Source organism: Lampetra planeri, chromosome 42, assembly GCF_965212315.1.
Source record: "Lampetra planeri chromosome 42, kcLamPlan1.2.h2, whole genome shotgun sequence".
Taxonomy (NCBI): domain Eukaryota; kingdom Metazoa; phylum Chordata; class Hyperoartia; order Petromyzontiformes; family Petromyzontidae; genus Lampetra; species Lampetra planeri.
Genome location: NC_136148.1, coordinates 7354827 through 7369892, shown reverse-complemented (window position 1 = coordinate 7369892; position 15066 = coordinate 7354827). Strand labels below are relative to the sequence as shown.

At 53.1% G+C, this 15066-nt stretch overlaps 1 protein-coding gene across 1 annotated transcript in view; it reads right to left on the bottom strand.

Annotated features, from left to right (window-relative positions):
* LOC144732238 (neuropilin and tolloid-like protein 2) overlaps window positions 1–15066 on the bottom strand; it is a 49665-nt gene that overhangs the window by 14555 nt on the left and 20044 nt on the right. The window contains exons 4-7 of the mRNA XM_078613637.1: window positions 14009–14146; window positions 12210–12458; window positions 11636–11680; window positions 1178–1305 (exon numbers count right to left, since the gene is read on the bottom strand). Coding sequence (XP_078469763.1) covers window positions 1178–1305; window positions 11636–11680; window positions 12210–12458; window positions 14009–14146 — 560 coding nt within the window. The remainder of the gene's footprint in view (window positions 1–1177; window positions 1306–11635; window positions 11681–12209; window positions 12459–14008; window positions 14147–15066) is intronic.

Below are 15066 nucleotides of genomic sequence, written 5' to 3'. Positions count from 1 at the left end.
TGATCTAAAACGGGCCCAGCTTTAGCGGGGGCGACGTCGGTGCCGGCGTGTTCTGCCCAGATTGATGGTTTTAAATGCAGGACTCGTTAAGGATATTGGCCGTGGAGAGATGTGACGGCAGCGACTGCGGAATAAAATGAGTGGTGATTTTTTTTTTACTCCGCTTAAGTTCCGAATCAATCTTGGCCCGGAAGAGTGTTGACTCGGCACCAGCTAATCACACAATTACTCCACCGATAACCCCGGTAATAGAAGTGGTGGTACGGAATTCTGATAAGATGGCCGTTGAGTGTAGAGCAGAGGGACGATGCTGCCTAATGAGATGATCGGGATGTGACGCTCACGAGTGGGAGTTGTGATTATAATTGTTGATGCTGTGACACTGAAGATGACGGTGAAATTGAATATGGTGGAAATATTTTGATGTTGGCATGCGTTGATTTTCTCTGGGTATAGTACTCCTCTTTCCTCTAACATGCAAACAATTGTTAACGTGGAAATAGCCAAACAATGCCAATCAGGACCCTCCTGAAAAAAAAGGCTCTTTGGACTCAGTTGATGACAAAACATGAAAGTGTCTGGCTGCTTAAACGACTCGAAACAAGTGGTGAAATGCCACATTCCAATGACAGGCATCAGTTAGCCACTCCATAGGACACTCACTGGGGTTCTGTATTAATACTGTTAGAGGGATGCTGCCACAGCGTAGAGGTGAGCACACTGCACTTGCAATCCAGAAGTTGCCAGTTTGATTCGATCTCCCGGCGCGGCGGTTGAAATAATAGTGCGAGCTTCTTAAATCCACCACCCTCTCTACCCCCCACCACCTCTGTTCATGCAGTAGTGTAAATGGATAGAACCAGAGTTAGTTGATCAGTAGGTGATGTGTGGTGGGGGGAAGTGTGAATACTCCAGCCTCTCCCACGGTGTCTTGCAGTTGTGGAAGATCAGGCAAAAATACCCTCCACAAAAGCCCCCTCGAGTGGTGGCCCTTCAGCAAGCATTTGCAGGGCTGCACTTTTACCAAGTACCGTCAGATGACGACAACGATGCACCGGTGACAATGATGAGGACGGCGATTGTGATCACGATGACAGTGATGGTGAAGTTGACGATGATGACGACGATGGCGATGATTCGTCGAGGCGGACTCTTGTGGCTGTGGATGGGAGGGTACCCGTGAGTTGGGGGTGGCCCGGATAGTCCAAAAGCAGTCGATGGCTTCGTTGGCCGTTGCCTTGCTCTCGGTTTCGAGCTGTGCTGACTTGAGGATTCCCTCCGCGCCGCTGACTTCAAACTCACACGCTGCACACCGCACAGACATCAGCTACGCTCGTAAATTTTAATTAATTATATAGTTGAGACATTTGGTATTCACGCCACTCTTACAGTGCGAGGCTTTCGTGAACGTCCTATGTTTCATCAACACAGCAGTATATTCGCAGCCCAGGGGTGCTGTTGTTTGCTGTGTGTAATTCCTACCGAGTAATTTGCATGGAATTTTCTTCAAATTTGGCAAAGGTGGATCATGACGCCGGCACATAATGGCCTACCTCTTTTCGAGTGGTGCCACAGGAAATCTTTAAATGTCCACTGTGAAGCAGACGGCACGTTGTAATTTTACAGTTAATACGCCCACAGTGGTAACTATGGGCGACCTTTCCGGATTTGAACCACGAACGTGCTCCCACTGCCATTTTCTGTGGGGTGTGCAATACATCGCCCGTATGCATCGCCTCAATTGGATGGTCACGTGACCAGGTATGTCACAGTGGCAAGATGTTAACTACATTGCCTGGTATACAGGAGGCTGTGGGTTCGATCCCGACCCTGACACCTGCTGTGTATTTGGAGTTTGCATGCTCTCCCCGTGGCCACATGGATTTTTCTCCAGATCCTCTGGTTTTTTCCCTCCGCATTTAGAAACATGCTTCTGAAAAAAGAGCTATATAGCTCGATAGACCTTACCTGGTAAAGTCGAAATAGTAGTAAATAGTTAGCATAATCTATATTTGGGCTCTTGCTGGAGTGGATATCCATATAATGCCGACCTAATAGACAAGATGGCTGCCTGTACCTGCAACGCTGTGTGCTGTACCAGTCTGTGGGCCTCATCACGATGATGATTATACAAAAGCCATGTCGGTCCTTACACTCGTTAATGGATGCATCTGTGTCTCTGGTGAAATACAAATTGTTGAGTTTAGTTTTAACTCTACTCTTGGAAGATGAGGTTTTTTGCAGCAAGGATGGGATGTAGCCATGAGGTGCAGTTTAGCTGGCTATAGATGTATATGGAATATTAGTTTGTTTGTATGTAGAAAAAGCTGCTGCTGCTTTTAGGATGCAGAGGCCTGCATCAGCCAGGAAGCAGCAGAAGCCTGGTGATTTTCAAGCAAGTGAGAACAGCAACAGCAGCATCAGCCAAGTCATGGGCAGAAGAAGCAGATGAAATCAGGAAGAGAACAGCTGAAGGTTGTGCAAGACCCCATTGGATCTCAGCTGCAGATACGTGGAGGAAGACATGGCCACAGCAGCACAAACGGTGTGCAAGATGCCTCTGGATCTCGGCTGCACGGTGCTCTTGCAAAGTAAGCAGCTGCACTTATATGCGTAAATGTTTTAATGTATACGGTTTAACCACCACCCCCTTACAGGTCTTTGTTGTGCAATATTGGAAATTGATATTTTGTTACGTTTTTTATATTAACAGTTAAAGCCCACTGAGCTATTCACTCTTTTTCAGAGGAGACCTGGCCACAAGTTATAGATCATCAAAGTTCTTATATCGCCATATATGGGAATTTATAGTTTCAGCCAGATAATATAAACGCATGTTGTTTACATATGTGGATTGGGGCAAAACCGGAGAGACCTGGAGAAAATTCCAAGTGACCACCATGGGGAGACAGACAACGCGGACTCCAAATGTACATCCATAATATAGTTTTTTTGGGTTAGATGCTGTAAATATCTTATCGCGTAAATGGCCTATCACGTGCAAATTTATAGCGGCCAAAATACTCTAAATGCATGCTGATTCTAAATTTGGAGGGAAAACCGGAGGACCCATAGAAAAATCCATGCAACTACGGGGAGAACATGCAAATTCCAAATATATAAGCGTCAGAGTTGGGATCGAACCCACAACCTCCTGCGTACCAGGTGAGGGAGATAATATATCCTCGCCACTGGGGTTGCCGTGATATCGTTTGTCACCTGGCTTTATGGTTGTCACCTTTGAGGTACAAAACAACCAGAACAAATCATGGGAGGAGTGGAAAATCTCACAATACCAGAAGACGGGAGAACTACACGTGTGCATGCATCGTCTTTAGTGGTGTAATATTATTGTTATTCATCAGCAGACATAAAAACATGGGAATGGGAATGTTTTGGGAAGATGTTCCAGGATGACAGCAGCTACCTCAAAAAGGATGATTCTGGGAAAACCAGGTCAAGTATCAACCGTACTTGGCTCAGGAGAGACAAATGGGTTACAGAATTCTGGGTTTTTTAAATAGCAACCTCGACTATCAGCCTAAGCGGCTGCATTCTGAACTCTGGCCGTGCTGATAATGAGGAATGGCTGCTTTATAAATGGGCGTGCTCCTGCAAAGCTGCTGACCTCAGAGGTCAGGTCCTCTTAACCAATGCTATGGGACAGACGGCCATCGTGCAAAACCATCAAATAGACTGGTAGAGCACACAGCATTGCAGGTACAGGCAGCCTGCTTGTCTAAGAGGTATTCATTATCTAGGTGTCCACTCCAGAAAGAGCCCCAATATAGATTATACTATTTTTTACTGTTTTCATTTTACCAGGTAAGGTCCACTGAGCTATACAGCTCTTTTTCAGAAGCAACCTGGCCTCAAATGATAGCTCAACGAAGTGGATTATCAAGTGGAGATTTATGGCAGCCAAATACTCTAAATGCACGTTGCTAAATGTGGAGAGAAAAACTGGGCGACTTGGAGAAAAGATACACAATCACGGGAAGAACATACAAAATCCAAATATACAAGCATAAGGGTCGGCATCAAACCTACGACATCCTGTATACCAGGCAAGGGAGTTAACATCTCGCCACCGCGCCGCCCCTAAACACAATGGTTCGACTGGACAGCCACGGCTCGACTGGACAGCCACGGCAGTGATGCATCTTAGGGGAGGGGGGGTACAAGGCGCGGGAAGAGATTGCAGTGGAGGCACCCGCTGCCCCACCCACATTGAGACTCTGCGAAAAATTGTATTTTATTTATATTTACCATAGGAAATACATGGGATTTTTTTTGCATGATTTTCGGGCTTTATGTTTTTTTTTAAACACTTGGAATTTTGGGACCGCCCCCCCTGGCCTCCACCCACCCCCACCTCCTTTCAGAATATTCAAATCTGCCTCTGATTCCTGGTCTCGGGAAATCTGTATCATTGTCCTGGACCATTTGCATAAATCAGGATTGTCTCCAGTTGAACATTTTCTGGCCGTGTAGTGGATGGGACCGGAGCAGAAGAAAATAGAAAAGCAGACAACTCGCCTCCTTCCCAGATTCGTCCCTCCACGTAAAAAAAACCCAAAGTATTATTTACACATCCCGGAATCGCATCACTGATTAGCACGGTGGGCAAGAAGTTCAACATCTATACATATGTAGGGGTGTTAGAGAGAGAGCCCGTTATGCATGGCAGCCTATGGTAAACAAACACAGTAGGCGGGGCTACATGTGTGCACAAGCAGGTGCCCTCTGCGACGTCCGCGCCAGACACCCTGGGGGGTCGATTCGGTCGTTATGATCCCCCGGGGCCCCACCCCTCAGGGAGGGGTGGGGTATAAAAGGGGATTGTATCGAAGGGCTCGGGAGTGATGTTTAGCTAAAGAAGAGGAGGCGGAAGACGTCTGAGATAGAGCCCTGGACTCCCCCTGGTACGCCGTCCTTATCAGGACCGCGCAGGCTCGAGCCAGTGGCGTGGTACCAGAGCCAGAGCCAGTGCTGGTCTGGACTCTGGGTACCGGGCCCGACTGACCAGTGTCGGGCCAAGATAGCCTCCCCTAGCCCATTAGTGGAGGACTCAGAGGCAGGCTAGGGTTAGCTAGAGAGGTGTGTCCTCAGATAGACGGGTGAGGGGGCCGATACCCCCTCAAATGTGTATGTCACAACGTTGGTGTAAAATAAACAAGTGTGCCTCCAACTCCGGTGTGAACGAGTCGTGAGCGTTACTACATCTGGCGTCAGAAGTGAAACAAAGTACGAACATGGATACACGCCGGACGACTCGAGTCGGAGTACCAGGGGCGGAGGACACCGCTGCAGTCGGAGGGCCCGAGATGGCTGAAGATGCCATCGAGCAGCCGGGGCTGGGTGCACCCACGCCACAGCAGCTGGAGGAAGGGGAGCCGTCGACGGAGGGGCTGAGGCAGGCGCACGCGAAGCTGGCCGAGCTGCTGTACGCCGCAGCCGCCATGCTCGACAACATCACGCGGCTGGGGGCTGCGGGACCGCCACGAGGCGACAGCAGCCAACGACCACAGCGCCTTCCCGCCATTTCAACGGAGCAACATTTTGAAACTCCCGCCATCGCCGCAGCTGCTGTTGAGGGCGTGGCCGCTCTAAGCATCGCGTCCAACGGCGGGAGTACAGTGCCTGCCGCGTCACCACGGGTGCGACCGGCGATGCCATCGCTGCTTCGGGCCGACGCTGAGTCGAGTGAGGGAGACGAGGGAGCGCGATCGTCCTCTGCAGCCGCTGCCTTACATCAGCGACTGCCGCCGCTCAAAGAATTTGTGGGCGAGGAGGGCGACTGGGGCGGCTTCCAGCGGCGCTTCCTCGCTCACCAGGAGATGGCACAGTGGACAGACGCCGAGGCTCTCCGAGCACTGCCAGCACTCCTCGACAGCGACGCCCTCGCCACACTAACATCGGCAACGAAGGAGAGGCGTTCCACGCTGCGGAAGGCGATGCAAGTGCTGTCCGCTGTGTATGGGCCACCATCGGACTGTCGTCAACTCTTTTACGATCGCCAGCGGGGGACGAAGGAGTCGCCCCTGGCGTACCGTACAAGCCTCCTGGCGCTGGCAAAGGAAGCCTTTCCACGAATGGACGACGAGGGGATCGATGCCATGGTGACAGAAAAGATACTTTTGCTGGCGGACGACTTAGACATCGTCATTGTCGCACAGGACGATGCAGAAATGTGCTCCCTCCAAGCGGCCCGTCTCCTCCACGCAAACCTGTCCTCTCAACGACGGAAGGCCAGCAAGGCGGCGAGCGGGCGCGCCGTCGCTGCGGCCACCCTCCCGGCGGAAGAGGTTTGCGCCATCAACCATCGACGGCAGCACGGAGCGGGAGCGCGGGAGGACCGGGCCGATTCAAGCCGTCTACAACGTCCATCGTCGCCACCAGCGCTTCCACGCTGTTATAACTGCGGCATCCGGGGCCACGTCGCCTCGGGGTGCCGCTCTCCTCGGCAGCACGGAACGACACCGCAACGGGACGCCGGCCCTCGTCACAAGCTCCACCATCATAATCCGGCGAGTCGCGGCACCCCTCATGTTTGGCCCACGCACACGCCCGTCACACACTCGAACACCGCAGCGAAGGGGGGGCAAATATCGCGTACCATGGCACCAACACGCACCGCTCTGGGTACTCACATTGAACCCAGCCAGTGGTCCGTGTTGGCCCATCGGGTTGTAGCCGCGTCATCGGGGTCGTCGGCCGTTGTGGGTCACATCGATGGGGTCGAGGTGCGCATCCTGGTCGATACAGGAGCATCGGCGACCATTATTTCGGAGTTGATTTATAACATTCTCCCTGCCCAGAGCCGTCCTTTGATGCCTGTTAATGTGCCATTCTTTGCTGCTAACGGGGGTTCACTTGGCATCATCGGACAAATTCGAGCCCAAATTTGTGTCGGGGATATTAAATTATCTGGGCCGATTTTTGTTTCCTCCTCGCTGGCGGTTCCGTGCCTGCTGGGGACGGATTTCCTGGCCAAAATGCCGATTAGGATATTAATCGATCAGGGATGCATTGAGCTCCCATCGGGCCGACGCATGGCGTTTTTGCCATCCCCCGCTACGAGCCGGACGGCGTTCGCGACGGTGCCGGCGTTCGTAGATAGAACGGTGCGCGTTCCTCCGGGGGCGCAAATGTTAATTCCTTTGAGACTTCGGCGGCCCTTCGCTAAGGGCATTGGGGCTCAAGGGGTTTTGCTGGGACCGTCTAGGGCCGGGGTCAGTGGACCTAATTTACTCCCGGCCCAGACCATAGTGAGAGGGGATGGAGAACCCTTCATCGCGGTCCTCAATGTGGGCTCGCAGACGGTGGTGGTCCCACAGGGGACCGTGCTTGCTCACGCAACGCCGGTGCCCTGTGAGGAACCCGTCGCGAGTCATGTCGGCGCTGCCCCTGCACCGCGACCACATTCAGACAGCGATGAAGGGTGGCTCGAGGCGCTTTGCGCGGGATCGACGGACCTGTCAAATTTAGAGCGCCAACGTCTTAAGACACTACTGAGGGAATTTTCCGACGTTTTCAGTCGGGATAAATACGATTTGGGCTGCACTCATCTGCTGCGTCACCATATTGATACGGGTGACAGCGCGCCAATACGCCAAAATCCTTTTCGGTTGAGTCCCGCCGAAAAGGACCATGTCAAATCGGCTGTTGATGACATGCTAGCCGCCGACATAATTTCTCCCTCCAACAGCCCTTGGGGAGCGCCGATCGTCCTGGTTAAGAAGCAGGACGGTTCGTTGCGGTTTTGCGTTGACTTTCGGCGCCTTAATAAAATTACGGTTGCCGACGCATACCCGCTCCCACGGATGGACGAATCGCTTGACGCCTTGGCGGGAGCGCGATTCTTCTCCACATTGGACTTACTTTCGGGATTCTGGCAGCTTCCTCTGGACGATGATTCAAAGCCTAAAACTGCTTTCCGTACTCCGCACGGCCTGTTTCAATTCAACCGGTTGCCGATGGGCTTACACTCAGCGCCGGCAACTTTCCAGCGGTTGATGGAATTGGTTTTGGCTGGATTGCAATGGGAGTCGTGCCTGATTTATTTGGATGACGTCATTGTCTTTGGCAAAACTTTTGAGGAACATCTCCAGAGGTTGCGGGCGGTTTTCCTAAAGATGCGGGCTGCTAATTTGAAATTTAAGCCCCAAAAATGCCATTTGTTACGCGAGTCGGTGCGTTATTTGGGGCACATCGTGGGGCGCTCAGGTATTTCTACCGATCCCGCCAAAACGCAGTGTGTAAGCTCCTGGCCGACTCCCACCTCAGTGGGAGAGGTTAGGAGTTTTATTGGGTTTGCGTCGTATTATAGACGCTTCGTCGCTAATTTTGCGACTATCGCCAAACCCCTACATGCTTTAACATCTAAAGGGGTTCGGTTTTGCTGGGGTCAGGAGGAGGAGGCTGCTTTTTGCTCCCTTCGGGATGCTTTGGTAAACGCTCCTCCCCTGATTTACCCTGATTTTTCAAAACCGTTCTTGCTCGACACCGATGCGAGCAACACGGGTATTGGGGGCGTGCTCTCCCAGGTGGTTGACGGCGTGGAACATGTGGTTGCGTACGGCAGTCGGGTGTTGTCTCCAGCGGAGCAACGGTATTGTGTCACCCGTAGGGAACTGTTGGCAATTGTCCATTTCGTCCAACAGTATCGCCCATATCTGTACGGTCGGCATTTCACCGTCCGCACAGATCATGCGGCACTGCAGTACGCCCTGAGGGTTCAACAGCCATCGGGACAATTGTCCCGATGGTTGGAGGTCCTCCAGGATTACGATTTCCAAACCACATACCGTAAGGGCGTTCGCCACACCAACGCGGACGCTCTGTCACGCTTGCCAACCACCTCCGAGTGTGCATGCCTCCTGGGGTCTGGACGTTGCAGGCCTCCAGGGGACACATCGGTACCTGTCTTGGCGGCCGCCAACGACGACGATGCAATGGTTCCTAATTCAATCGAACAGCAGGGCAAAGATTCCCTGTTGGGGTTGCCCGTCATTGAATGGGGGCGCCTCCAGATGGAGGATGTCTCCCTCCTCGGGTGGCGACGTCGCGTTGGCGGTGCGGCGGGGGGAAAAAGTGGTGGTTCCGACGCATGGGAAATGTGCCAAGGTCTGCTAATGCATTGGGACGGGAAGTCACGTCGACATCGGCTGGTTGTCCCTACTGGGTTGCGGGGTAGGGTGGTATGGGCCGCTCATGAGCGCCTCCTACACCTGGGGACCCAAAAGACTCTCGCCTTGCTGCAACTTGATTTTTACTGGCCTGGCATGACGAGGGATGTGGGGGATTTGTTGGGATCGTGCCCTCAATGTGCACAACGCAAACCGCCGGCACGAGAGTCTAACCCGCCTTTGCAATCGATCAAAGTGTCCAGGATAAACGAGCTGGTCGCTCTGGACATTTTGGGACCATTCCCCGCCACCCCCAGAGGGAATAGATATTTGTTGACGGGTGTCGAGTATTTTACACGCTGGCCTATGGCCTGGCCTTTGGCCAACCAGTCGGCAGCAGCCATCGTGGAGGCCTTTGTTCAGGGTTATGTCCTGGACAAAGGTGCTCCGGAGAGGCTGCTGACCGACCAGGGCAGAAATGTTTCCGGTAAACTACTCAGACAAGTCTGCGATCTCCTGGGCACAAAGAAAATTCGGACCTCCCCATATCACCCACAAACTGACGGGATGGTCGAACGTTTGCATCGCACCATCTCGTCCATGTTATCACAACAAGTTTCGGACTCGCAAACGGATTGGGACCTACAAATTCAGGGGGTCTTGGCGGCGTACCGGATGGCACCCCATGCGGCTACGGGGTTTTCTCCCTTTTACCTCATGTACGGCCGAGAACCAGACCCGCCTGTTCGTGCCCAGTTGCGGATCCCCGTGCCGCAGGGAAAAACTAATCTGGCTGACCACGTTAAATTTAATCTGGACAAATTGACCGAGGCACGGGATGCTGCAATGCAAAACTCTGACCTCCGTCAGAAGGCAAATGAGCGCCTCAGATTGAGTCGAGCGCACATGCTGCAGTGGAAGCCGGGGGACAAGGCATGGTTGCACTGCCCCCAGGTGCCACTGGCAACCTCCTCTAAACTTGTGCGGCCGTGGCGGGGCCCTGTGGAAGTGGTGGAGGTGTTACGTCCGCAGTGCGTGCGCATCAAGTGGGGGAAGCGGCGATGGTTCGTGCACCCCTCCAGATTAAAACCCTTCGCTGCGGTACACAACCCCACTTCACACGCGCGTGGCCAAACATGTGGGGGGTCGGCCGACTTGCTGGGTCCGTCTCCGTCGCTCTCACCTAATGCCTTGCCGGCTGTGCCACCTTCAGGAGCATCAGGAGTGACGGGCTCACGCCCGATCACCCCTCCTGCGGATGCCGAGGGTCACGCGGAGTCAGAGGAATGCTCACCTCAAGACGGACAGTCGCCACCTGATGGTCCGCCACGCGGGGTTACCCCGTGTGAGGGGCCCGCTGCAAGGACGCGCGCTAAAATGCGCAAACTGTTGTGAGGCCGGAAAATGTGTACATAGCTGTTGTGTTTATTGGGTGTTGTGTGGATGGTGTGTTTCCCGCTCCTCGGATGTACATATGCTGGGTTCACCGTTTGTTGTGTGTGCGGGGTGGGTTCCCTGCTGGTTGTATATAAGCTGTTTTTTTTACGGAATTCGTATTTATTCGGGGGGGGTGCGTCGGGTTGTTTCTCATCTTGTTGTTGCGTTCTTGTTCTGGTTCCTGTTATTGTTCAAAAATAGTGAGGCACACGCGCGGTCAGGGGGTGAAGGCACCTTTATTGTCAAATTTTTGTATGTTGGCAGCCGGGACGGCTGCATGCTATGCGGGGGGGAGTGATGTAGGGGTGTTAGAGAGAGAGCCCGTTATGCATGGCAGCCTATGGTAAACAAACACAGTAGGCGGGGCTACATGTGTGCACAAGCAGGTGCCCTCTGCGACGTCCGCGCCAGACACCCTGGGGGGTCGATTCGGTCGTTATGATCCCCCGGGGCCCCACCCCTCAGGGAGGGGTGGGGTATAAAAGGGGATTGTATCGAAGGGCTCGGGAGTGATGTTTAGCTAAAGAAGAGGAGGCGGAAGACGTCTGAGATAGAGCCCTGGACTCCCCCTGGTACGCCGTCCTTATCAGGACCGCGCAGGCTCGAGCCAGTGGCGTGGTACCAGAGCCAGAGCCAGTGCTGGTCTGGACTCTGGGTACCGGGCCCGACTGACCAGTGTCGGGCCAAGATAGCCTCCCCTAGCCCATTAGTGGAGGACTCAGAGGCAGGCTAGGGTTAGCTAGAGAGGTGTGTCCTCAGATAGACGGGTGAGGGGGCCGATACCCCCTCAAATGTGTATGTCACAACGTTGGTGTAAAATAAACAAGTGTGCCTCCAACTCCGGTGTGAACGAGTCGTGAGCGTTACTACACATACATACGAGACACATCGTCTTCTGGAAGTGCATAATTTTAGCAGAATTATTTTGACACAAGCAAATTCTGGACCGGGTTCGCCATTCAGCATCTCATCGGTAGAGTCAGGCTTTGCTTGAACCAGTGCTGATGAACCGCCCCAGATGTTTATAGGCAAGGGCCCTCTGTGTTAGATGTGAACTGAGCACTCACCTGGGAGCGGGTGGATGATGCTGCCCATGTGGCTGAAATCTGGGTCTGCAAGAGGAGAGTGCAAATCGTTGTTGCTTTATCATCATTCATATAGGAACACAGCCATAAGCCAGACTCCGTTAAAATCTGAATGGCTAAATATCAAAATAAATTAAAAAGGCAGGGGTTGGTCCAGTGGAAACAGTTGTGCCTCACAGCAAGATGAGTTAGTAACATTGCATGATTTTTCTTTAGCTATGGGGGGAAAACCCCGGAGAACCCAGATGAAACCCATGCAGAACAAGGGAAGAACATACAAACTCCACATACAATCACAATCAATCTCACATTTGGGAGAACATACAAACTCCACACACTCGCAACTCACTCTCACACTCGGGAGAACATACAAACTCCACACACTCGCAATCACTCTCACACTCCGGAGAACATACAAACTCCACACAAAGAGGCAGCCAACCCAAGCCCTTCTTGCTGTGAGGCTATAAAAACTTCACTACTGCGCCACCCTGCCGCCCACTAACCGCCACTCCCGCCGGCAGTGCTGCTCCCCAGGGCGGTCGCGGCGCCTCACCGGGCAGGAAGATGTAGTAAGCGCGGAAGCCCATGGACTCGAGTTCGCCATCGGAGTAGAACTTGATCCACATGAAGCGGCCGTTGGAAGTGATGGGCGGGGGTCGCTCGGTGCCGCAAAAGCGGCCGATGAGCGGTGAGAAGCTGAAGGGGCCGTCGCGCACCTCCAGGTGGTCGAATTTGCACTCCCACGACGGCTCCACCGAGTACGGCTCGTCGAAGTGCAACTCCGTGCGCTGCCGCGGCGGGGCTAAGGGGTGCGGCAGGGAGAGGGGTCGGGGTTAGGGTCCGATTCAGGTCAGGGACAATTAAGGGAGGACACTGCTGGGTGGGTTGGTTGGGGAAGACCGTTGGTAGACATCTCAAGCACGGCAATGAGCCGCGTGTCAAATGTCACGTTCTCACAATTGCTGGAAACTTGCCGGAAACAAGCCGGTCAATATTACAAATCCTCTGTATATCTCCATATATATAAAAGGCAAAGTTGTATTACGTGTGTCTGTTCAAAATGTTTAGCGTACTTCCCGACATGCAACATACTTGAAATTTTCCATGTGGGTACTTTCCAGACTGTACACCATGCAAACATTATAAAAATAGACTTTTGTATTTTTTGGCGGGGGGGGGGGCTCAATAATGCAACAAAATTTTTGCATGGCAAGTGAGCTGTGACGTCAAATCTGTCACGTGACCCGCGCATGTGGAAGTGTAACGCATTGTAGTGTAGTGGTTAGCGCTCTACGCTATGAACCCGGCAACCCGAGTTCGATTCTCGCTCACGGCCACCGCCGGTGACGATTATTTGAACCGGTCCTGGGCCTCCCCTAGGTCGAATCAGCCTCAAACGAGTAACTGGTGTGGTGTGTGAATATCGCCACTGGGGAGACAAAGGCGGCCGGGCGTGGTAAATCCAAGTTCCGGGCGACGCCGGGTAGTAAAGCTAGTATAGATATATACCCCTTTTCCACTGACGATTTGCAGTGCCAAGCAGGAACCAGACCGTAGTGCGCTGGCCTTGGCATGGCTCGAATTGTACAATAGAAGAAGGGGGATGAGTGAATCGAGTACAGTTATTCGACAATCGCACTCGGCCCATGGAGCTACCCTCAGTGCTTGAAGCAATGGGCAAAGTAAGTGAGACAGGACCAATCAAAGCACAGATCAATTGGGGCTACAGATCCAAGAACTCAAGGTATAATCGGGCTGTGGAGAAGGGTACGTTCACTCTATAAGATTCAGAAAGTTCACATACCTTTGTTAATTTTCAATGCCTCTCACATATTTGCATCCTGTTCAGTCACTCTGATCGCCCACCCCTAAAGCTGGTCGTGCAAATTGATCACGTGGGCAGCGATGCGAGCGAGCGTGGTGCTGTCCACCCATCCGCTCGTGTGCCGTGCCGGCCCTTCATAGGTGCTCGCTAACAGCACTTGCTCCAATAGTCTGTTAAGGCTATAAGGGGATCTTTGTCTTTGTGTGTGTGTAGAGAGTGGTGACAGCGGTTCGCGCACACTGCAATACAAACACGGCGACCCAAGTCAGTGGAGAGTGATAACTGAGCCAGTCCTCAAGTTGACTCCGCCTTAAACGGATACCTGACGTGGTGTGCAATCATCAGCACTGGAGAGACAAAGGTGGCTGGGCTCGGGTATCGGCCATACCACTCGAGCATGCACCTTTCCGACTTTAATCGGCGCTCGCTAACAGCACTTGCCCTAACTATCCTGTTGAAGGCTAGCCAGGGGGTCTTTGGCTCGGTGTGTGTTCGCTTGTCTGCCGAACGGGGGAGGGCCCACTCACCCTCCAGGATGTAGATGCACTCCTTGTCGGGGGGGTAGTTTCCAGGGTAGTTGGAGGAGGAGAAGGACCCCCCATTGGGGTTGCGGAGCCACGTGCCGCACTGTGCCGCGCGGAGCCTCTCTGCCGCCGACTGCGCATCTGTGGGGCCCGGCACACAGACAAAAAGGCAAAGGTCCCCCCTATATTACCCTTCATGGACTGTTGGGGCAGTACTTTTAGGGAGCACTTCATGAAGCTTGGAAAGGCACACGAGGGGGGTAGATGGACAGTACCAATGCCAAAACCCATCATTCGCCACTAAGTTACGTTGACGTCACCACGGCGCCTGTGCCAGACCAGGTGCACGCATACACAGATCCCCCCGTGAAGCATGCACGTGTAATGACAATAGAGCCTGCATGCGGTGTGAGGGGACTAGTGGCCACGGGAGGTAATGATAGGGAAGCCAGCCTAGAGTACGAATGCACCAGTGGCCACGGGAGGGAATGACAGGGATATCAGTCATGAGTGCGAAGCGACTGGTGGCTACGGGAATGTTGGAGAAGGGAGCGTGGTCAGGAGACGGAAGAGGATGGTAGAGCGAGCGTCCAGAGTCAGCGAGAGTGATCGAGAAGGGGGGCGTGGCCTCGGTATTATATAAGGGAGATGTGCGGGAGACTCGGGACTTTTGCGGTGGGATCTCCGCCTGACGTCAAGTGAACGTGTCTTCAATAAAGTGCCATCTCAAGAGAAGTGTGTCAAGTCGTCATTACACACGTACACACAGATCCCCCGTGTAGCCTACAGAGGCTGTTGGGGCAAGTGCTGTTAGCGAGCACCTATGAAGGTCAGCACAGCGCACGATGGAGTGGTGTGGCCAGTACCGCACACGGGGACACTTGTGACTAAACTTACACGTGGTGCCAGGTACTCATTAAGCCTGAGTAGACCTAGGGGAGGCCCATGTACTGTTTCAGATATTCATCACTGATGTTGGCTGTGAGCGGGAATCGAATTGGGGTCTGCTGGGTTCATAGCGCAGTGTGACATATATATACAGATATAACCATGAGAGAAGT